The sequence below is a fragment of the Oncorhynchus masou genome, chromosome 18 (genome assembly GCF_036934945.1).
Source record: "Oncorhynchus masou masou isolate Uvic2021 chromosome 18, UVic_Omas_1.1, whole genome shotgun sequence".
Lineage (NCBI taxonomy): Eukaryota > Metazoa > Chordata > Actinopteri > Salmoniformes > Salmonidae > Oncorhynchus > Oncorhynchus masou.
In genome coordinates, this window is record NC_088229.1 from 74,732,764 (window position 1) to 74,757,790 (window position 25,027).

General features: G+C 45.5%; 1 protein-coding gene across 1 annotated transcript in view; it reads right to left on the reverse strand.

The window, feature by feature from the left end:
- The window catches only part of LOC135505269 (zinc finger MIZ domain-containing protein 1-like), a 341,310-nt gene that overhangs the window by 111,334 nt on the left and 204,949 nt on the right, over positions 1-25,027 (reverse strand). Inside the window, exon 4 of the mRNA XM_064924479.1 lies at positions 15,546-15,659. Within this exon, the coding sequence (XP_064780551.1) occupies positions 15,546-15,659 (114 nt within the window). The remainder of the gene's footprint in view (positions 1-15,545; positions 15,660-25,027) is intronic.

The following is a 25,027-nucleotide window of genomic DNA, read 5'->3' on the forward strand; positions in this document are numbered from 1 at the left end:
TCTAGTCCTCCTCCTTTCTATCCCTCTTTCCCTAGTCCTCATCTCTAGTCCTCCTCCTCTCTTGTCCTCCTCCTCTCTAGTCCTCCTCTCTAGTCCTTCTCCTCTCTAGTCCTCCTCCTTTCTATCCCTCTCTCTCTCTCTAGTCCTCCTCTCTAGTCCTCCTCCTCTCTAGTCCTCCTTTCTATCTCTCTCTCTCTCTAGTTCTCCTTTCTATCTCTCTCTCTAGTTCTCCTCTCTAGTCCTCCTCTTCTCTAGTCTTCCACTCTAGTCCTCCTCCTTTCTATCCCTCTTTCTCTAGTCCTCCTCCTCTCTTGTCCTCCTCCTGTCTAGTCCTCCTCTCTAGTCCTCCTCCTCTCTAGTCCTCCTCTCTAGTCCTCCTCCTTTCTATCCCTCTCTCTCTAGTCCTCCTCTCTAGTCCTCCACTCTAGTCCTCCTCCTTTCTATCCCTCTTTCTCTAGTCCTCCTCTCTAGTCCTCCTCCTCTCTAGTCCTCCTTTCTATCTCTCTCTCTCTCTAGTTCTCCTTTCTATCTCTCTCTCTAGTTCTCCTCTCTAGTCCTCCTATTCTCTAGTCCTCTACTCTAGTCCTCCTCCTCTATAGTCCTCCTTTATATCTCTCTCTCTCTAGTTCTCCTCTCTAGCCATCCTCTTCTCTAGTCCTCCACTCTAGTCCTCCTCCTTTCTATCCCTCTTTCTCTAGTCCTCATCTCTAGTCCTCCTCCTCTCTTGTCCTCCTCCTCTCTAGTCCTCCTCTCTAGTCCTTCTCCTCTCTAGTCCTCCTCCTTTCTATCCCTCTCTCTCTCTAGTCCTCCTCCTCTCTAGTCCTCCTTTCTATCTCTCTCTCTCTCTAGTTCTCCTTTCTATCTCTCTCTCTAGTTCTCCTCTCTAGTCCTCCTCTTCTCTAGTCTTCCACTCTAGTCCTCCTCCTTTCTATCCCTCTTTCTCTAGTCCTCATCTCTAGTCCTCCTCCTCTCTTGTCCTCCTCCTGTCTAGTCCTCCTCTCTAATCCTCCTCCTCTCTAGTCCTCCTCTCTAGTCCTCCTCCTTTCTATCCCTCTCTCTCTAGTCCTCCTCTCTAGTCCTCCACTCTAGTCCTCCTCCTTTCTATCCCTCTTTCTCTAGTCCTCCTCTCTAGTCCTCCTCCTCTCTAGTCCTCCTTTCTATCTCTCTCTCTCTCTAGTTCTCCTTTCTATCTCTCTCTCTAGTTCTCCTCTCTAGTCCTCCTATTCTCTAGTCCTCTACTCTAGTCCTCCTCCTTTCTATCCCTCTTTCTCTAGTCCTCATCTCTAGTACTCCTCCTCTCTTGTCCTCCTCCTCTCTAGTCCTCCTCTCTAGTCCTCCTCCTCTCTAGTCCTCCTCCTCTCTCATCCTCCTCCTTTCTATCCCTCTCTCTCTCTAGTCCTCCTCTCTAGTCCTCCTCTTCTCTAGTCCTCCTCCTTTCTATCCCGCTTTCTCTAGTCCTCCTCTCTAGTCCTCCTCCTCTCTAGTCCTACACTCTAGTCCTCCTCCTTTCTATCCCTCTTTCTCTAGTCCTCATCTCTAGTCCTCCTCCTCTCTAGTCCTCCTTTCTATCTCTCTCTCTCTAGTTCTCCTATCTATCTCTCTCTCTAGTTCTCCTCTCTAGTCCTCCTCTTCTCTAGTCCTCCACTCTAGTCCTCCTCCTTTCTATCCCTCTTTCTCTAGTCCTCATCTCTAGTCCTCCTCCTCTCTTGTCCTCCTCCTCTCTAGTCCTCCTCTCTAGTCCTCCTCTTCTCTAGTCCTCCTCCTTTCTATCCCGCTTTCTCTAGTCCTCCTCTCTAGTCCTCCTCCTCTCTAGTCCTCCACTCTAGTCCTCCTCCTTTCTATCCCTCTTTCTCTAGTCCTCATCTCTAGTCCTCCTCCTCTCTTGTCCTCCTCCTCTCTAGTCCTCCTCTCTAGTCCTCCTCTTCTCTAGTCCTCCTCCTTTCTATCCCTCTTTCTCTAGTCCTCGTCTCTAGTCCTCCTCCTCTCTAGATCTCTTTCTATCTCTCTCTCTAGTTCTCCTCTCTAGTCCTCCTCTTCTCCAGTCCTCCTCTCTTGTCCTCCTCCTCTCTAGTCCTCCTCTCTAGTCCTCCTCTCTAGTCCTCCTCTCCTTTCTATCCCTCTTTCTCTAGTCCTCATCTCTAGTCCTCCTCCTCCCTTGTCCTCCTCCTCTCTAGTCCTCCTTCTCTCTTGTCCTCCTCCTCTCTAGTCCTCCACTCTTGTCCTCCTCCTCTCTAGTCCTCCTCTCTTGTCCTCCTTCTCTCTAGTCCTCCTCCTCTCTAGTCCTCCTCTCTAGTCCTCCTCTCTTGTCCTCCTCCTCTCTAGTCCTCATCTCTTGTCCTCCTCCTCTCTAGTCCTCCTCTCTAGTCCTCCTCTCTTGTCCTCCTCTCTTGTCCTCCTCTCTAGTCCTCCTCTCTAGTCCTCCACTCTAGTCCTCCTCCTTTCTATCCCTCTTTCTCTAATCCTCATCTGTAGTCCTCCTCCTCCCTTGTCCTCCTCCTCTCTAGTCCTCCTCTCTAGTCCTCCTCTCTAGTCCTCCTCTCTAGTCCTCCTCTCCATGGGGAAAGTTGAATACAGACCCAGAGGATATTTCAGTAGAACACCAGTCCTCTCCTCTCTAGTCCTCCTCTCTAGTCCTCCTCTCTAGTCCTCCTCTCCATGGGGAAAGTTGAATACAGACCCTGAGGATATTTCAGTAGAACACCAGTCCTCTCCTCTCTAGTCCTCCTCTCTAGTCCTCCTCTCCATGGGGAAAGTTGAATACAGACCCTGAGGATATTTCAGTAGAACACCATTCCTCTCCTCTCTGCTACAGCACCATGTTGTTATCTTTCTAAAGTATAGCCTCGACTTGACACCCGAAAAGATGATAGCTTCTACATGCATTTCTTTTGCCTTATTTATAGAAACATAGTCCCATTATGAGGAAGATATATGAGTGTGCGTTGTCTAATTAAAATCTAAACATGGATTCAAGGAAAATGTTTTAAAAAAAAAATGGTTGAAAACATAGTTGTAATTTCAGAGTCTTAATTGTAGAGGGATGTCAGCAGAACTGTGGCGGTTTTTGTATCACGAAGGAATCTCATCACACAGTAGTATAAGGAGCTGATCTGATAACACATTGTACTTTCCTCTATTCCTTAGAATAGCTAGCAGCAATCGACCCGTGGAGTCACATTTACCAAGACGTATAGATCTACGTACTACTGCTACTTGTTATTTGAAAAACACGCTTTTCAAAAACAGAAAAAAAATGCAACAATTAAATTAAAACACCAAAAGCAATGAAAACACATACAGTCTAATAGTACTCACCAATAGTAGGCAACTCCTCAAGGAAACATATGCTAATGAGTGTGTTTAGGATGTGAATAAAGAGCTTACTGTGTAACTAACCACTGACTGGTGCCTCCACGCTCTACCTCTGTTAGTACTGTAAACTGGGTGGGTACAGTGGACTACAGTAGGGTACAGTAGGGTACAGTATGGTACAGTGGACTATAGTAGGGTACAGTAGGGTGGAGTAGACTACAGTAGACTACAGTAGGTTACAGTGGACTACAGTAGGGTACAGTAGGGTACAGTAGGGTACAGTAGACTACAGTAGGGTACAGTGGACTACAGTAGGGTACAGTAGGGTACAGTAGGGTACAGTAGACTACAGTAGGGTACAGTGGACTACAGTAGGGTGCAGTAGGGTGGAGTAGACTACAGTAGGATACAGTAGGGTGGAGTAGACTACAGTAGGGTACACTAGGGTACAGTGGACTACAGTAGGGTACAGTATGGTAGAGTAGGGTACAGTAGACTACAGTAGGGTGGAGTAGACTACAGTAGGGTACACTAGGGTACAGTGGACTACAGTAGGGTGCAGTAGGGTGGAGTAGACTACAGTAGGGTGCAGTAGGGTGGAGTAGACTACAGTAGGGTACACTAGGGTACAGTGGACTACAGTAGGGTACAGTATGGTAGAGTAGGGTACAGTAGACTACAGTAGGGTGGAGTAGACTACAGTAGGGTACACTAGGGTACAGTGGACTACAGTAGGGTACAGTATGGTAGAGTAGGGTACAGTAGGGTACAGTAGGGTATAGTAGACTACAGTAGGGTACAGTAGGGTACAGTGGACTACAGTAGGGTGCAGTAGGGTGGAGTAGACTACAGTAGGGTACACTAGGGTACAGTGGACTACAGTAGGGTACAGTATGGTAGAGTAGGGTACAGTAGACTACAGTAGGGTGGAGTAGACTACAGTAGGGTACACTAGGGTACAGTGGACTACAGTAGGGTACAGTATGGTAGAGTAGACTACAGTAGGGTAGAGTAAACTACAGTAGGGTACAGTATGGTACAGTAGGGTACAGTAGACTACAGTAGGGTAGAGTGGGGTACAGTAGACTACAGTAGGGTACAGTATGGTACAGTAGACTACAGTAGGGTACAGTATGGTACAGTATGGTACAGTAGGGTACATTAGGGTACAGTAGACTACAGTGGGGTACAGTAGACTATAGTAGACTACAGTAGGGTACAGTGGACTACAGTAGGGTACAGTAGGGTACAGTAGACTACAGTAGACTACAGTAAGGTACAGTAGGGTACAGTAGTGTACAGTAGACTACAGTAGGGTACCGTAGGGTACAGTAGACTACAGTATGGTACAGTAAACTACAGTAGGGTACAGTAGACTACAGTAGGCTACAGTAGGGTACAGTAGACTACAGTATGGTACAGTATACTACAGTAGGGAACAGTAGGGTACAGTAGACTACAGTAGGGTGCAGTCGACCACAGTAGGCTACAGTAGGGTACAGTAGACTACAGTATGGTACAGTATACTACAGTAGGGAACAGTAGGGTACAGTAGACTACAGTAGGGTGCAGTCGACCACAGTAGACTACATTAGGGTACAGTAGGGTACAGTAGACTACAGTATGGTACAGTAAACTACAGTAGGGTACAGTAGACTACAGTGGGGTACAGTAGGGTACAGTAGACTACAGTAGGGTACCGTAGGGTACAGTAGACTACAGTATGGTACAGTAAACTACAGTAGGGTAGAGTAGACTACAGTGGGGTACAGTAGGGTACAGTAGACTACAGTAGACTACAGTAGGGTACAGTAGACTACAGTACGGTACAGTATACTACAGTAGGGAACAGTAGGGTACAGTAGACTACAGTAGGGTACAGTAGACTACAGTAGGGTACAGTAGGGAACAGTAGAGTACAGTAGACTACAGTAGGGTACAGTAGGGAACAGTAGAGTACAGTAGACTACAGTAGGGTACAGTAGACTACAGTAGGGTACAGTAGAGTACAATAGGGTACAGTAGACTACAGTAGGGAACAGTAGACTACAGTAGGGTGCAGTAGGGAACAGTAGACTACAGCAGGGTACAGTAGACTGCAGCAGGGTAGTGTAGGCTACAGTAGGTGGAGTAAGGTGGAGTAACATAAATAGACTACAGTAGGGTGTGGTAGGGTACAGTAGGATACAGTAGACTGCAGTAGGGTGGGATAGGCTACAGGAGGGTAGAGTAGGGTGGAGTAGGGCACAGGAGGGTAGAGTAGGGTGGAGTAGGGCACAGTGGGGTGGAGTAGGGTACAGTTCACTACAGTAGGGTACAGTAGACTACAGTAGGGTAAAGTAGACTACATTATGGTACAGTACACTACAGTAGGGTACAGTAGACTACAGTAGGGTTGAGTAGACTACGGTAGGGTACACTACACTACAGTAGGGTGTGGTAGGGTACAGCAGGGTACAGTAGATGACAGTAAGGTGAAGTAGGGTACAGGAGGGTAGAGTAGGGTACAAGAGGGTAGAGTAGGGTGGAGTAGGGCATGGTAAGGTGGAGTAGGGCACAGTAGGGTAGAGTAGGGTGGAGTAGGGTACAGGAGGGTACAGTAGGGTGGAGTAGGGCACAGTAGGGTTGAGTAGGGTACAGGAGGGTAGAGTAGGGTACAGTAGGGTGGAGTAGGGCACAGTAGGGTGGAGTAGGGTACAAGAGGGTAGAGTAGGGTGGAGTAGGGCACAGCGGGGTGGAGTAGGGTGGAGTAGGGCACAGCAGGGTGTAGTAGGGTACATTTCACTACAGTAGGGTACAGTAGACTGCAATAGGGTGGAGTAGGGTGGAGTAGGGTACAGTAGACTACAGTAGGGTACTGTAGACTGCAGTAGGGTGGAGTGGGGTGGAGTAGGGTACAGTAGACTACAGTAGGGTACATTAGACTGCAGTAGGGTGGAGTAGGGTACAGTAGACTACAGTAGGGTACAGTAGGGTACAGTAGACTGCAGTAGGGTGGAGTAGGGTACAGTAGACTACAGTAGGGTACAGTAGGGTACAGTAGACTGCAGTAGGGTACAGTAGACTACAGTAGGGTACAGTAGACTGCAGTAGGGTGGAATAGGGTACAGTAGGGTGGAGTAGGGTACAGTAAGGTACAGTAGATGACATTAGGGTACAGTAGACTACAGTAGGGTGCAGTAGGGTACAGTAGTGTGCAGTAGACTACAGTAGGGTACAGTAGGCAACAATAGGGTACAGTAGGGTACAGTAGACCACAGTAGAGTGCAGTAGACTACAGTAGGGTGCCGAAGGCTACAGTAGGGTACAGTAGACTACAGTAGACAACATTAGGGTACAGTAGGGTACAGTAGGGTGCAGTAGGGTACAGTAGGGTGCAGTAGACTACATTAGGGTACAGTAGGGTTTATTATGGTGCAGTAGGGTACAGTAGGGTGCAGTAGGGTACAGTAGGGTGCAGTAGACAACATTAGGGTACAGTAGGGTTTATTATGGTGCAGTAGGGTACAGTAGGGTGCAGTAGGGTACAGTAGGGTGCAGTAGACAACATTAGGGTACAGTAGACTACAGTAGGGTGCAGTAGATGGTTATTTCTCGACCACATCAAGAGCTATGTGAGGCTCTCTTGGTAGTGACAAGTACTCAGAATGCATCCCAAATGGCACTCTATTCCCTTCATTGTGCCCTACGCTCCACCAGGACCTACATAGAGATCCATTTGGCATGCACGTCAAGTCTACTCTGCTTCGCAATACTGCCTATTAACTAAAATGACAGTTTCCCTTCGAGCTCTGGAAAAGCCTGGAGATGTTCACTGGGAGGAAAGGACACCTGCTGCTCATTAAACTGATCACACCAACAGCCAGCTGAATACTCCCTGGTAACAGCAGGAAAGGAAACCTTCAAGCTAGGTTCTTATGTCCTGAATATAATCCTAAACTCTACAGTCGGAAATTTACACACACCTTAGCCAAATACATTTAAGATCAGGTTTTCACAATTGCTGACATTTAATGCGAGTAAAAAATGCCCTGTCTTAGGTCAGTTAGGATCACCACTTTATTTTAAGAATGTAAAATGTAATAATAATAGTAGAGAGAATGATTTATTTCAGCTTTTATTTCTTTCATCACATTCCCAGTGGGTCAGAAGATTACATACACTAAATTAGTATTTGGAAGTATTGCCTTTAAAATTGTTTAACTTGGGTCAAACATTTCGGGTAGACTTCCAGAATCTTCCCACAATAAGTTGGGTGAATTTTGGCCCATTCCTTCTGACAGAGCTGGTGTAACTGAGTCAGGTTTGTAGGCCTCCTTGCTCGCACACGCTTTTTCAGTTCTGCCCACAGATTATCTATAGGTTTGAGGTCATGGCTTTGTGATGGCCACTCCAATACCTTGACTTTGTTGTCCTTAAGCCATTTTGCCACAACTTTGGAAGTATGCTTGGAGTCATTGTCCATTCGGAAGACCCATTTCCAACAAAGCTTTTACTTCCTGACTGGTGTCTTGAGATGCTGCTTCAATAAATCCATGTAATCTTCCTCCTCATGATGCACCAGTCCCTCCTGCAGCAAAGCACCCCCACAACATGATGCTGTCACCCCCGTGCTTCACGTTTGGGATGGTGTCTTTGGCTTCCAAGCCTCCCCCTTTTTCCTCCAAACATAACGTTGGTTATCATGGCCAAACACTTCTATTTTTGTTTCATCAGACCAGAGGACATTTCCACCAAAAAGTACGATCTGTCTATGTGCAGATGCAAACAGTAGTCTGGCTTTTTTATGGCGGTTTTGGAGCAGTAGCTTCTTCCTTGTTGAGCGGCCGTTCAGGTCATGTCGATATAGGACTCGTTTTACTGTGGATATAGATACAGATACATCTTCTCAAGGTCATTTGCTGTTGTTCTGGGATTGATTTGCACTTCTCACACCAAAGTACGCTCATCTCTAGGAGACAGAACGCGTCTCCTCCCTGAGCGGTATGACGGCTGCGTGGTCCCATGGCGTTTATACATGCGTACAATTGTTTATACATTTGAAAGTGGTACATTCAGGCGTTTTGAAATTGCTCCCAAGGATGAACGGGACTTGTGGAGGTGTACAATTTTTGTTTTGAATTTTTTCAAAATCTACACTCCCAGTTAGGAAGAAAGGCATTATGTAAACTACACTCAAGGTTAGGAAGAAAGGCATTATGTAAACTACACTCCCAGTTAGGAAGAAAGGCATTATGTAAACTACACTCCCAGTTAGGAAGAAAGGCATTATGTAAACTACACTCCCAGTTAGGAAGAAAGGCATTATGTAAACTACACTCCCAGTTAGGATGAAAGGCATTATGTAAACTACACTCCCAGTTAGAAAGAAAGGCATTATGTAAACTACGCTCCCAGTTAGGAAGAAAGGCATTATGTAAACTACACTCCCAGTTAGGAAGAAAGGCATTATGTAAACTACACTCCCAGTTAGGAAGAAAGGCATTATGTAAACTACACTCCCAGTTAGGAAGAAAGGCATTATGTAAACTACACTCCCAGTTAGGAAGAAAGGCTTTATGTAAACTACACTCCCAGTTAGGAAGAAAGGCATTATGTAAACTACACTCCCAGTTAGGAAGAAAGGCATTATGTAAACTACACTCCCAGTTAGGAAGAAAGGCATTATGTAAACTACACTCCCAGTTAGGATGAAAGGCATTATGTAAACTACACTCCCAGTTAGGAGGAAAGGCATTATGTAAACTACACTCCCAGTTAGGAAGAAAGGCATTATGTAAACTACACTCCCAGTTAGGAAGAAAGGCATTATGTAAACTACACTCCCAGTTAGGAAGAAAGGCATTATGTAAACTACACTCCCAGTTAGGAAGAAAGGCATTATGTAAACTACACTCCCAGTTAGGATGAAAGGCATTATGTAAACTACACTCCCAGTTAGGAAGAAAGGCATTATGTAAACTACACTCCCAGTTAGGATGAAAGGCATTATGTAAACTACACTCCCAGTTAGGAAGAAAGGATGGTCCAAGGTGACAAGTGAGTGACACGTCTGGTTCAGTCCATCCACACGTTCTTCTAAAGACAACGGGGTGTGTACCAACTAGTACACTGCTTTCCGTAAGTTATACTACAACATTCATCTGAGGGTTAGGAACTATGTCAAGCTATCTACTGCACTGACAGGAGGAGAATGAACGTGTAATTGGACAACTTGTACGTTGACTATTTGACTTCAGCCAGGGAAATGTTTACACTAGTTTGAAAAAGGTAATATATAGACACTGTGGAGGTTTGTCTACAAGCCTAAATCATTTTGGTTTCCAGTAGGATATCTTTAGCCTGGGTAACAGTTTGTTTAGCTATCATTCCACTCCTTGCCACTCTTGTCAAATTACACATCGTTCCAGGAGTGGAAGGTTAGCACAAACAGACTGGATTTCAGGCTACAGATTTCCTTGATGATTTAGGCTTGTAGACAAACCCCCACAGTGTCTATATATTATCTTTTCAAACTAGTGTAAACATTTCCCTGGCTTTGCCAAAGGGTACATTACACACATTAGACAAGGTACACTAGATTACAAAAACATTTTTTATGGGCAAAGCAAAGAAGAGAAGACCTTCTGCATATTTGCTCTAACTGTTAGAGGATACGATTGAATTAAATAAATGGCCAAATGCTCCTAATACTCTTAAAAATGGATAAGAAGGCTCAGAGCGTCTTACTGTAAGAGCATTGGTTGCTTTGTGGTTTAAACACGGTCTCTGTTTATGTAACCAAATTATTCTTTTCTATTCTCAATACACTCCAGAGTGGCGCAGCGGTCTAAGGCACTGCATCTCAGTGCTAGAGGCATGACTACAGACACCCTGGTTTGAATACAGGCTGTATCACAACCGGCCGTGATTGGGAGTCACATAGGGCGGCGCACAATTGGCCCAGCGTCGTCCGGGTTTGGCAATCATTGTAAATAAGAATTTGTTCTTAACTGACTTGCCTAGTTAAATTAAGTATAAATAAAATACAATTAAAAAAAATATGAATCAACAAATTCTCAAATTGACCCACTATTTACACTGTCTTGAAATACACTAAAATTGGGGTATAAATTTAACATTTTCAAAAAAAATGAATGTGTGGAATAATGCATAGTTATAAGACTTCTAATAACAAATGTACAGACAAAGATTATCTCAGATATTCTGAATATTTACTGCAACAGTAAGGTGACAAATGTATATTTCAGCGATCACTGAACTTGATTTAGCATTTAGTCTTTTTGAAGATGTCTTCAATACTATTGTGGATCATGATTATGTCACGCCCTGATCTGTTTCACCTGTCCCTGTTATTGTCTCCACCCCCTCCAGGTGTCGCTTGTTTTCCCCAGTGTATTTATCCCTGTGTTTCCTGTCTCTCTGTACCAGTGTATTTATCCCTGTGTTTCCTGTCTCTCTGTACCAGTGTATTTATCCCTGTGTTTCCTGTCTCTCTGTACCAGTGTATTTATCCCTGTGTTTCCTGTCTCTCTGTACCAGTGTATTTATCCCTGTGTTTCCTGTCTCTCTGTCCCAGTGTATTTATCCCTGTGTTTCCTGTCTCTCTGTACCAGTTTATTTATCCCTGTGTTTCCTGTCTCTCTGTCCCAGTGTATTTATCCCTGTGTTTCCTGTCTCTCTGTGACAGTTTGTCTTGTATGTTCAAATCAACCAGCGTGTTTTTTCAGTACTCCTTTTGCTATTTTCTTTTTGATAGTTTACCTGGTTTTGACCCCTGCCTGTCTCTGGACTACTTTCCCGCCTGCCTGATCATCCTGCATGGTCATCCTGTCTGGTCATCCTGCCTAATCATCCTGCCTAATCATCCTGCCTAATCATCCTGTCTGGTCATCCTGTCTGGTCATCCTGTCTGGTCATCCTGCCTGGTCATCCTGCCTAATCATCCTGTCTGGTCATCCTGCCTGGTCATCCTGCCTGGTCATCCTGCCTGGTCATCCTGCCTGGTCATCCTGCATGGTCATCCTGTCTGGTCATCCTGCCTAATCATCCTGCCTAATCATCCTGCCTAATCATCCTGCCTAATCATCCTGTCTGGTCATCCTGTCTGGTCATCCTGTCTGGTCATCCTGCCTGGTCATCCTGCCTAATCATCCTGTCTGGTCATCCTGTCTGGTCATCCTGCCTGGTCATCCTGCCTGGTCATCCTGCCTGGTCATCCTGTCTGGTCATCCTGCCTGGTCATCCTGCCTGGTCATCCTGCCTAATCATCCTGCCTAATCATCCTGTCTGGTCATCCTGCCTAATCATCCTGCCTGGTCATCCTGCCTGCCTTGACCTGGAGTCTGCCTGCCCTGACCAGGAGTCTGCCTGCCCTGACCTTGATTCTGCCTGTCCTGACCTTGATTCTGCCTGTCCTTCGGTACCTTTTGGACTCTGAACTTGTTTTGATCCTTTTGCCTGTCCACGACCACTCTCTTCTCGGGGTGATTAATCCCTATTGGATTAATAAATATTCTAAGACTCCAACCATCTGCCTCCTGTGTTTGCATCTGGGTCTCGCCTTGTGTCATGATAGACCAGGTGAATCCAGGTGAAAGCTATGATCCCTTCTTGATGTCACCTGTTAAATCTACTACTACTACTACTGGGTCTCATCTTGCGTCATGATACATTACTTCATTGGCAAAGTGGGCAAACTTAGAAATTCCAACAACGAACAGTGAGCCATTGTAATCATGCATATAATGACAAACAAAAGCATTGTGCGTTTGAATTTTATAACATTTGTGTGAGAGAGGTGGAGAAATTATTGTTATCGATCAGTAATGACAAACCTCTTGGCATTGATAGCTACAGAGGATGGTAGCTGACTCTATAGCCACTCCTATCTTTAATCTGAGTCTAGAGGAAAGTCTTTGTTCTCAGGCCTGGAGGGAAGCCAAAGTCATTCCGCCACCCAAGAGTGGTAAAGCAGCCTTAACTGGTTCTAACAGCAGACCTATCAGCTTGCTGCCAGCTCTTAGCAAACTGTTGGAAAAAAAATGTTGGACCAAATACAATGCAATTTTTCTGTAAACAAATTAACAGACTTTCAGCATGCTTATAGAGAAGGACACTCAACACGTACTGCACCGACACACATGCCTGACGATTGGTTGAAAGAACTTGATAAGAAGATTGTGGGAGCTTCTTGTTAGATTTCGGTGCAGATGTTGTTGAAAACGTAAAAAACGTTTTTAGATAATTTTGCCAAATGTATTACAAAATAAATAAACAATAATTTCATAAGTACAGAAAATATCATGTACACAAAAGTGTGAAAGTATTCACCTCCTTGGCATTCATAGTTTGTTGCCTCACAACCTGGAATTAAAATAGTTTATTTTTTTTGGGGGGGGGGGGGGGGTTGTATCATTTGATTTACACAATATGCCTACCATTTTGAAGATGCTAAATATTTTTTATTGTGGAACAAACAAGAAATAAGACAAAAAAAATAACAGAAAACTTGAGCGTGCGTAACTATTCACCCCCACAAAGTCAATACTTTGTAGCGCCAACTTTTGCAGAAATTACAGCTGCAAGTCTCTTGGGGTGTGTCTCTATAAGCTTGGCACATCTAGCCCATTCTTCAAGGCAAAACTGCTCCAGCTCCTTCAAGTTGGATGGGTTTCTGCTGGTGTACAGCAATCTTTAAGTCATACTGTAAAGGATCTCGTCCTCCTCTTCTTTATGGACACTTACACAAGTGTCCATAATTTAATGAAGAAAAATGAACACTGAACAAAAACAATAAGCAACAAATGAACAGTCCCGTAAGGTGAATGACAAACACTAAACAGGAAATAAACACCCACGAAACCCAGGTGGGAAAAGGCTACCTAAGTATGATTCTCAATCAGAGACAACGAACGACACCTGCCTCTGATTGGTGTGGCTTCCGGGTTAAGAGGGCGTGTTAAGGAGCGCGGTATCAGAGGACGCATGACTCGACCATGACCTCTCCCAGCTGGATGGGGAGTTGCAGCGATGAGACAAGATTTAATTTTGGGGAGAAAAATAAACACACACATATATATATATATATATATATATATATATATATATATATATATATATATATATATATAAAAAGATCACTAAATTTAAAGACTTTGAGAGTGAAATGTAGCTGTTTCTTTCCACTGATGACCTTTGGCCTTTGACATTGGTGAAGATCAAATCAGACGGTAGAGTAGGGAAGCACCCAAAATGGCACCCTTTTAAATCCTTATATCACTACCAGACCTGATCGTATTTCACTATGAAGGGAATAAGGCTTGAAACATATCCTAGTGACCAGTGGTGTAAAGGACTTCAGTAAAAATACTTGTAAGTACTACTTAAAGTATTACAGTACTTAAGTTGTTTTTTGGGGGTTATCTGTACTTTACTTTACTATAGACATTTTTTTTTACAACTTTCACTTTTACTTCACTACATTCCTAAAGAAAATAATGTACTTAATATAAAATAACTTAAAATAACTGTTTACATTTCTTCTGACAGCCAAAAGTACTCGTTCCATTTTGAAGGCTTAGCAGGACAGGAACATGTTATAAATCTCTCTCAAGAGAACATCCCTGGTTATCCCTAAATGGTTTGCGTAATATAAGAATTGTCTAATTATTTATATTTTTACTCTTGATACTTTTTATTTTTTATTTCACCCTTATTTAACTAGGCAGGTGAGTTAAGAACAAATTATTATTTCCAATGACAGCCTACCGGGGAACAGTGAGTTCCCAGGGGCAGAACGACAGATGTTTTACCTTGTCAGCTCAGGGATTCAATCCTTTCAGTTACTAGACCAACGCTCTAACCACTAGACTACCTGCTGCCCCTACACTCTAACCACTAGACTACCTGCCATCCCTACACTCTAACCACTAGGCTACCTGCCGTCCCTACACTCTAACCACTAGACTACCTGCCGCCCCTACACTCTAACCACTAGGCTACCTGCCGCCCCTACACTCTAACCACTAGGCTACCTGCCGTCCCTACACTCTAACCACTAGACTACCTGCTGCCCCTACACTCTAACCACTAGACTACCTGCTGCCCCTACACTCTAACCACTAGGCTACCTGCTGCCCCTACACTCTAACCACTAGACTACCTGCTGCCCCTACACTCTAACCACTAGACTACCTGCTGCCCCTACACTCTAACCACTAGACTACCTACCATCCCTACACTCTAACCACTAGACTACCTGCTGCCCCTACACTCTAACCACTAGACTACCTGCCGTCCCTACACTCTAACCACTAGACTACCTGCCATCCCTACACTCTAACCACTAGGCTACCTGCCGTCCCTACACTCTAACCACTAGGCTACCTGCCGTCCCTACACTCTAACCACTAGGCTACCTGCCGTCCCTACACTCTAACCACTAGACTACCTGCTGCCCCTACACTCTAACCACTAGACTACCTGCCATCCCTACACTCTAACCACTAGGATACCTGCCGTCCCTACACTCTAACCACTAGGCTACCTGCCGTCCCTACACTCTAACCACTAGGCTACCTGCCACCCCTACACTCTAACCACTAGGCTACCTGCTGCCCCTACACTCTAACCACTAGACTACCTGCCATCCCTACACTCTAACCACTAGGCTACCTGCGGTCCCTACACTCTAACCACTAGGCTACCTGCCGTCCCTACACTCTAACCACTAGGCTACCTGCCACCCCTACACTCTAACCACTAGGCTACCTGCCGTCCCTACACTCTAACCACTAGACTGCCGACCCTACACTCTAACCACTAGGTTACCTGCCGCCCCTACACTCTAACCACTCGACTGCCGACCCGTATATTTTAGTAACATAAATATTTTTACTCAAGTAGTATTTTACTGGGGGACTTTCACTTGAGTCATTTTCTATTAAGGTATCTTTACTTTTACTCAAGTATGACAGTTGGGTACATTTTCCCACCTCTGCTAATGCTTTCCTTCCTCCCTCCTCTCTGTCTTTTCCCTATGGAGTTACAATGAGTTCTAATGCCGCAGTTGTTAAAACTCTGCTCCTCTGTCCTTGAACCTTGAGGTGTTATCGTGCAGAGGAGAGGGCGCCACTTTTCACACACACACGCACGCTCGCACGCACACACACACACACACACACACAGGGACGAGAGGGCAGCAGCAGCCGCGCTGGCGTTTAATATCTTACCGTTAGACATCCCATCAGGCTTTGCTCAAAGGGTCGTTGGAAGGCCCGGGGGTCACCGCACCAGTCCAGCAGCTCTGTCGCTGCCGTCTGGAAATTGGCGGGGTTCTGTAAGTGCTAAGGAAGAAAAAGAAGCACAAACATAAAGGAAAGGTCGTTAAGGGTCAAATAACAGACACATGTCAAAGGTCACAAACACTTTTCCGTGTGTGAGGTTACAGGAGCAGATTATTAGTGCATTTAACCTAGATAAATATTATATTATATACTATAATTCTACAGCACTTCTATAGTATGTAGATTAATGTATAGTGCACACACATCATATTATTCAGCCTTCTATAGGAGAGAGAGAGAGAGAGAGAGAGGGACAGAGCGCGCGATAGAAAGAGAGAAGGACAGAGCGAGAGAGAGAGAAGGACAGAGAGAGAGAGAGAGAGAGAGAGAGAGAGAGAAAGGACAGAACGAGAGAGAGAGAGAGAGAGAGAGAGAAAGGACAGAGAACGAGAGAGAGAGAGTGTGTCCGTGTTACCAAGGACACCGTAACAGTAAAACGACAGGGGCCGAATCAATAAAACAATAAAAAGCACTAAATGCAAAAACATTTAAACTCATATATTTATTGACATTATGGAATAAACATAAAAACAAGGTACACATCCAATATTCTTCCAGAACATTGTGTTAATGTAGTGGTACATTGTGTTAATGTAGTGGTACATTGTGTTAATGTAGTGGTACATTATGTTAATGTAGTGGTACACGATGGTAATGTAGTGGTACATTGTGTTAATGTAGTGGTACATTGTGTTAATGTAGTGGTACATTATGTTAATGTAGTGGTACATTGTGTTAATGTAGTGGTACATTGTGTTAATAATGTAGTGGTACATTGTGTTAATAATGTAGTGGTACATTGTGTTAATAATGTAGTGGTACATTATGTTAATAATGCGGTGGTACATTGTGTTAATAATGTTGTGGTACATTGTGTTAATGTCATGGTACATTGTGTTAATAATGTTGTGGTACATTGTGTTAATGTCGTGGTACATTGTGTTAATAATGTAGTGGTACATTGCGTTAATGCAGTGGTACATTGTGTTAATGCAGTGGTACATTGGACTAAGAGACTAACGGTGGACAACTCCAGGTGACTAAGAGACTAACGGTGGACTAAGAGACTAACGGTGGACTAAGAGACTAACGGTGGACTAAGAGACTAACGGTGGACAACTCCAGATGACAAAGAGACTAACGGGGGACAACTCCAGGTGACTAAGAGACTAACGGGGGACAACTCCAGATGACAAAGGGACTAACGGGGGACAACTCCAGGTGACTAAGAGACTAACGGTGGACAACTCCAGGTGACTAAGAGACTAACGGTGGACAACTCCAGGTGACTAAGAGACTAACGGTGGACAACTCCAGTTGACAAAGAGACTGATGGTGGACAACTCCAGTTGACAAAGAGACTAACGGTGGACAACTCCAGTTGACAAAGAGACTAACGGTGGACAACTCCAGTTGACAAAGAGACTAACGGTGGACAACTCCAGTTGACAAAGAGACTAACGGTGGACAACTCCAGTTGACAAAGAGACTAACGGTGGACAACTCCAGGTGACATAGAGACTAACGGTGGACAACTCCAGGTGACATAGAGACTAACAGTGGACAACTCCAGGCGACTAAGAGACTAACGTGGACAACACCAGATGACAAAGAGACAAACGGTGGGACAACTCCAGTTGACAAAGAGACTAACAGTGGACAACTCCCGGTGACTAAGAGACTAACGGTGGACAACTCCAGTTGACAAAGAGTCTAACGGTGGACAACTCCAGGTGACATAGAGACTAACGGGGGACAACTCCAGGTGACATAGAGACTAACGGTGGACAACTCCAGGCGACAAAGAGACTAACGGTGGACAACTCCAGATGACAAAGAGACAAACGGTGGACAACTCCAAGTGACTAAGAGACTAACGGGGGACAAAGAGACTAACAGTGAACAACTCCAGATGACAAAGAGACTGAAGGTGGACAACTCCAGGTGACTAAGAGACTAACAGGGGACAACTCCAGGTGACTAAGAGACTAACGGTGGACAACTCCAGGTGACTAAGAGACTAACGAGGGAAAACTCCAGGTGACTAAGAGACTAACGATGGATAACTCCAGGTGACTAAGAGACTAACGGTGGACAACTCCAGATGACAAAGAGACAAACGGTGGACAACTCCAGGTGACTAAGAGACTAACGGGGGACTAAGAGACTAACAGTGAACAACTCCAGATGACAAAGAGACTGAAGGTGGACAATTCCAGGTGACTAAGAGACTAACAGGGGACAACTCCAGGTGACTAAGAGACTAACGAGGGACAACTCCAGGTGACTAAGAGACTAACGATGGATAACTCCAGGGGACTAAAAGACTAACGGGGGACTAAGAGACTAACGGTGGACAACTCCAGGTGACATAGAGACTAACGGTGGACAACTCCAGGTGACAAAGAAACTAACATGGACAACTCCAGTTGACAAAGAGACTAACGGTGGACAACTCCAGTTGACAAAGAGACTAACGGTAGACAACTCCAGTTGACAAAGAGACTAACGGTGGACAACTCCAGGTGACATAGAGACTAACGGTGGACAACTCCAGGTGACAAAGAGACTAACATGGACAACTCCAGTTGACAAAGAGACTAACGGTGGACAACTCCAGTTGACAAAGAGACTAACGGTGGACAACTCCAGTTGACAAAGAGACTAACGGTAGACAACTCCAGTTGACAAAGAGACTAACGGTGGACAACTCCAGGTGACAAAGAGACTAACGGTGGACAACTCCAGGTGACAAAGAGACTAACGGTGGACAACTCCAGTTGACAAAGAGACAAACGGTGGACAACTCCAGGTGACTAAGAGACTAACGGGGACTAAGAGACTAACAGTGAACAACTCCAGTTGACAAAGAGTCTAACGGTGGACAACTCCAGGTGACATAGAGACTAACGGGGGACAACTCCAGGTGACATAGAGACTAACGATGGATAACTCCAGGTGACTAAGAGACTAACGGTGGACAACTCCAGATGACAAAGAGACAAACGGTGGACAACTCCAGGTGACTAAGAGACTAACGGGGACTAAGAGACTAACAGTGAACAACTCCAGATGACAAAGAGACTGAAGGTGGACAATTCCAGGTGACTAAGAGACTAACAGGGGACAACTCCAGGTGACTAAGAGACTAATGGTGGACAACTCCAGGTGACTAAGAGACTAACGAGGGACAACTCCAGGTGACTAAGAGACTAACGATGGATAACTCCAGGGGACTAAAAGACTAACGGGGACTAAGAGACTAACGGTGGACAACTCCAGGTGACATAGAGACTAACGGGGACACCTCCAGGTGACATAGAGACTAACGGTGGACAACTCCAGGTGACAAAGAGACTAACATGGACAACTCCAGTTGACAAAGAGACTAACGGTGGACAACTCCAGTTGACAAAGAGACTAATGGTAGACAACTCCAGTTGACAAAGAGACTAACGGTGGACAACTCCAGGTGACATAGAGACTAACGGTGGACAACTCCAGGTGACAAAGAGACTAACGGTGGACAACTCCAGTTGACAAAGAGACTAACATGGACAACTCCAGTTGACAAAGAGACTAACGGTGGACAACTCCAGTTGACAAAGAGACTAACGGTGGACAACTCCAGTTGACAAAGAGACAAACGGTGGACAACTCCAGGTGACTAAGAGACTAACGGGGGACTAAGAGACTAACAGTGAACAACTCCAGATGACAAAGAGACTGAAGGTGGACAACTCCAGGTGACTAAGAGACTAACAGGGGACAACTCCAGGTGACTAAGAGACTAACGGTGGACAACTCCAGGTGACTAAGAGACTAACGAGGGACAACTCCAGGTGACTAAGAGACTAACGATGGATAACTCCAGGGGACTAAAAGACTAACGGGGGACTAAGAGACTAACAGTGGACAACTCCAGGTGACATAGAGACTAACAGTGGACAACTCCAGGCGACTAAGAGGCTAATGGTGGACAACTCCAGATGACAAAGAGACAAACGGTGGACAACTCCAGTTGACAAAGAGTCTAACGGTGGACAACTCCAGGTGACAAAGAGACTAACATGGACAACTCCAGTTGACAAAGAGACTAACGGTGGACAACTCCAGTTGACAAAGAGACTAACGGTGGACAACTCCAGTTGACAAAGAGACTAACGGTAGACAACTCCAGTTGACAAAGAGACTAACGGTGGACAACTCCAGGTGACAAAGAGACTAACGGTGGACAACTCCAGGTGACAAAGAGACTAACGGTGGACAACTCCAGTTGACAAATAGACAAACGGTGGACAACTCCAGGTGACTAAGAGACTAACGGGGGACTAAGAGACTAACAGTGAACAACTCCAGTTGACAAAGAGTCTAACGGTGGACAACTCCAGGTGACATAGAGACTAACGGGGGACAACTCCAGGTGACATAGAGACTAACGATGGATAACTCCAGGTGACTAAGAGACTAACGGTGGACAACTCCAGATGACAAAGAGACAAACGGTGGACAACTCCAGGTGACTAAGAGACTAACGGGGGACTAAGAGACTAACAGTGAACAACTCCAGATGACAAAGAGACTGAAGGTGGACAATTCCAGGTGACTAAGAGACTAACAGGGGACAACTCCAGGTGACTAAGAGACTAATGGTGGACAACTCCAGGTGACTAAGAGACTAACGAGGGACAACTCCAGGTGACTAAGAGACTAACGATGGATAACTCCAGGGGACTAAAAGACTAACGGGGGACTAAGAGACTAACGGTGGACAACTCCAGGTGACATAGAGACTAACGGGGGACACCTCCAGGTGACATAGAGACTAACGGTGGACAACTCCAGGTGACAAAGAGACTAACATGGACAACTCCAGTTGACAAAGAGACTAACGGTGGACAACTCCAGTTGACAAAGAGACTAATGGTAGACAACTCCAGTTGACAAAGAGACTAACGGTGGACAACTCCAGGTGACATAGAGACTAACGGTGGACAACTCCAGGTGACAAAGAGACTAACGGTGGACAACTCCAGTTGACAAAGAGACTAACATGGACAACTCCAGTTGACAAAGAGACTAACGGTGGACAACTCCAGTTGACAAAGAGACTAACGGTGGACAACTCCAGTTGACAAAGAGACAAACGGTGGACAACTCCAGGTGACTAAGAGACTAACGGGGGACTAAGAGACTAACAGTGAACAACTCCAGATGACAAAGAGACTGAAGGTGGACAACTCCAGGTGACTAAGAGACTAACAGGGGACAACTCCAGGTGACTAAGAGACTAACGGTGGACAACTCCAGGTGACTAAGAGACTAACGAGGGACAACTCCAGGTGACTAAGAGACTAACGATGGATAACTCCAGGGGACTAAAAGACTAACGGGGGACTAAGAGACTAACAGTGGACAACTCCAGGTGACATAGAGACTAACGGTGGACAACTCCAGGTGACATAGAGACTAACAGTGGACAACTCCAGGTGACTAAGAGGCTAATGGTGGACAACTCCAGATGACAAAGAGACAAACGGTGGACAACTCCAGTTGACAAAGAGTCTAACGGTGGACAACTCCAGGTGACATAGAGACTAACGGGGGACAACTCCAGGTGACATAGAGACTAACGGTGGACAACTCCAGGCGACTAAGAGACTAACGGTGGACAACTCCAGTTGACAAAGAGACAAACGGTGGACAACTCCAGGTGACTAAGAGACTAACGGGGGACTAAGAGACTAACAGTGAACAACTCCAGATGACAAAGAGACTGAAGGTGGACAACTCCAGGTGACTAAGAGACTAACAGGGGACAACTCCAGGTGACTAAGAGACTAACAGTGGACAACTCCAGGTGACTAAGAGACTAACGGGGGACTAAGAGACTAACAGTGAACAACTCCAGATGACAAAGAGACTAACAGGGGACAACTCCAGGTGACTAAGAGACTAACGGTGGACAACTCCAGGTGACTAAGAGACTAATGAGGGACAACTCCAGGTGACTAAGAGACTAACGATGGATAACTCCAGGGGACTAAAAGACTAACGGGGGACTAAGAGACTAACGGTGGACAACTCCAGGTGACATAGAGACTAACGGTGGACAACTCCAGGTGACAAAGAGACTAACATGGACAACTCCAGTTGACAAAGAGACTAACGGTGGACAACTCCAGTTGACAAAGAGACTAAAGGTAGACAACTCCAGTTGACAAAGAGACTAACGGTGGACAACTCCAGTTGACAAAGAGACTAACATGGACAACTCCAGTTGACAAAGAGACTAACGGTGGACAACTCCAGTTGACAAAGAGACTAACGGTGAACAACTCCAGTTGACAAAGAGACTAACGGTGAACAACTCCAGTTGACAAAAAGACTACCGGTGGACAACTCCAGGTGACATAGAGACTAACGGTGGACAACTCCAGGTGACATAGAGACTAACGTGGACAACACCAGATGACAAAGAGACAAACGGTGGACAACTCCAGTTGACAAAGAGACTAACGGTGGACAACTCCCGGTGACTAAGAGACTAACGGTGGACAACTCCAGTTGACAAAGAGTCTAACTGTGGACAACTCCAGGTGACATAGAGACTAACGGGGGACAACTCCAGGTGACATAGAGACTAACGGTGGACAACTCCAGGCGACTAAGAGACTAACGGTGGACAACTCCAGATGACAAAGAGACAAACGGTGGACAACTCCAAGTGACTAAGAGACTAACGGGGGACAAAGAGACTAACAGTGAACAACTCCAGATGACAAAGAGACTGAAGGTGGACAACTCCAGGTGACTAAGAGACTAACAGGGGACAACTCCAGGTGACTAAGAGACTAACGGTGGACAACTCCAGGTGACTAAGAGACTAACGAGGGAAAACTCCAGGTGACTAAGAGACTAACGATGGATAACTCCAGGTGACTAAGAGACTAACGGTGGACAACTCCAGATGACAAAGAGACAAACGGTGGACAACTCCAGGTGACTAAGAGACTAACGGGGGACTAAGAGACTAACAGTGAACAACTCCAGATGACAAAGAGACTGAAGGTGGACAACTCCAGGTGACTAAGAGACTAACAGGGGACAACTCCAGGTGACTAAGAGACTAATGGTGGACAATTCCAGGTGACTAAGAGACTAACGAGGGACAACTCCAGGTGACTAAGAGACTAACGATGGATAACTCCAGGGGACTAAGAGACTAACGGTGGACAACTCCAGGTGACATAGAGACTAACGGTGGACAACTCCAGGTGACAAAGAGACTAACATGGACAACTCCAGTTGACAAAGAGACTAACGGTGGACAACTCCAGTTGACAAAGAGACTAACGGTAGACAACTCCAGTTGACAAAGAGACTAACGGTGGACAACTCCAGGTGACATAGAGACTAACGGTGGACAACTCCAGGTGACAAAGAGACTAACGGTGGACAACTCCAGTTGACAAAGAGACAAACGGTGGACAACTCCAGGTGACTAAGAGACTAACGGGGGACTAAGAGACTAACAGTGAACAACTCCAGTTGACAAAGAGTCTAACGGTGGACAACTCCAGGTGACATAGAGACTAACGGGGGACAACTCCAGGTGACATAGAGACTAACGATGGATAACTCCAGGTGACTAAGAGACAAACGAGGGAAAACTCCAGGTGACTAAGAGACTAACGATGGATAACTCCAGGTGACTAAGAGACTAACGGTGGACAACTCCAGATGACAAAGAGACAAACGTTGGACAACTCCAGGTGACTAAGAGACTAACGGGGGACTAAGAGACTAACAGTGAACAACTCCAGATGACAAAGAGACTGAAGGTGGACAATTCCAGGTGACTAAGAGACTAACGGTAGAAAACTCCAGTTGACAAAGAGACTAACGGTGGACAACTCCAGGTGACATAGAGACTAACGGTGGACAACTCCAGGTGACAAAGAGACTAACGGTGGACAACTCCAGTTGACAAAGAGACTAACATGGACAACTCCAGTTGACAAAGAGACTAACGGTGGACAACTCCAGTTGACAAAGAGACTAACGGTGGACAACTCCAGTTGACAAAGAGACAAACGGTGGACAACTCCAGGTGACTAAGAGACTAACATGGACAACTCCAGTTGACAAAGAGACTAACGGTGGACAACTCCAGTTGACAAAGAGACTAACGGTAGACAACTCCAGTTGACAAAGAGACAAACGGTGGACAACTCCAGGTGACTAAGAGACTAACGGGGGACTAAGAGACTAACAGTGAACAACTCCAGTTGACAAAGAGTCTAACGGTGGACAACTCCAGGTGACATAGAGACTAATGGGGGACAACTCCAGGTGACATAGAGACTAACGATGGATAACTCCAGGTGACTAAGAGACTAACGGTGGACAACTCCAGATGACAAAGAGACAAACGGTGGACAACTCCAGGTGACTAAGAGACTAACGGGGACTAAGAGACTAACAGTGAACAACTCCAGATGACAAAGAGACTGAAGGTGGACAATTCCAGGTGACTAAGAGACTAACAGGGGACAACTCCAGGTGACTAAGAGACTAATGGTGGACAACTCCAGGTGACTAAGAGACTAACGAGGGACAACTCCAGGTGACTAAGAGACTAACGATGGATAACTCCAGGGGACTAAAAGACTAACGGGGACTAAGAGACTAACGGTGGACAACTCCAGGTGACATAGAGACTAACGGGGACACCTCCAGGTGACATAGAGACTAACGGTGGACAACTCCAGGTGACAAAGAGACTAACATGGACAACTCCAGTTGACAAAGAGACTAACGGTGGACAACTCCAGTTGACAAAGAGACTAACGGTGGACAACTCCAGTTGACAAAGAGACTAACGGTAGACAACTCCAGGTGACATAGAGACTAACGGTGGACAACTCCAGGTGACAAAGAGACTAACGGTGGACAACTCCAGTTGACAAAGAGACTAACATGGACAACTCCAGTTGACAAAGAGACTAACGGTGGACAACTCCAGTTGACAAAGAGACTAACGGTGGACAACTCCAGTTGACAAAGAGACAAACGGTGGACAACTCCAGGTGACTAAGAGACTAACGGGGGACTAAGAGACTAACAATGAACAACTCCAGATGACAAAGAGACTGAAGGTGGACAACTCCAGGTGACTAAGAGACTAACAGGGGACAACTCCAGGTGACTAAGAGACTAACGGTGGACAACTCCAGGTGACTAAGAGACTAACGAGGGACAACTCCAGGTGACTAAGAGACTAACAATGGATAACTCCAGGGGACTAAAAGACTAACGGGGGACTAAGAGACTAATGGTGGACAACTCCAGGTGACATAGAGACT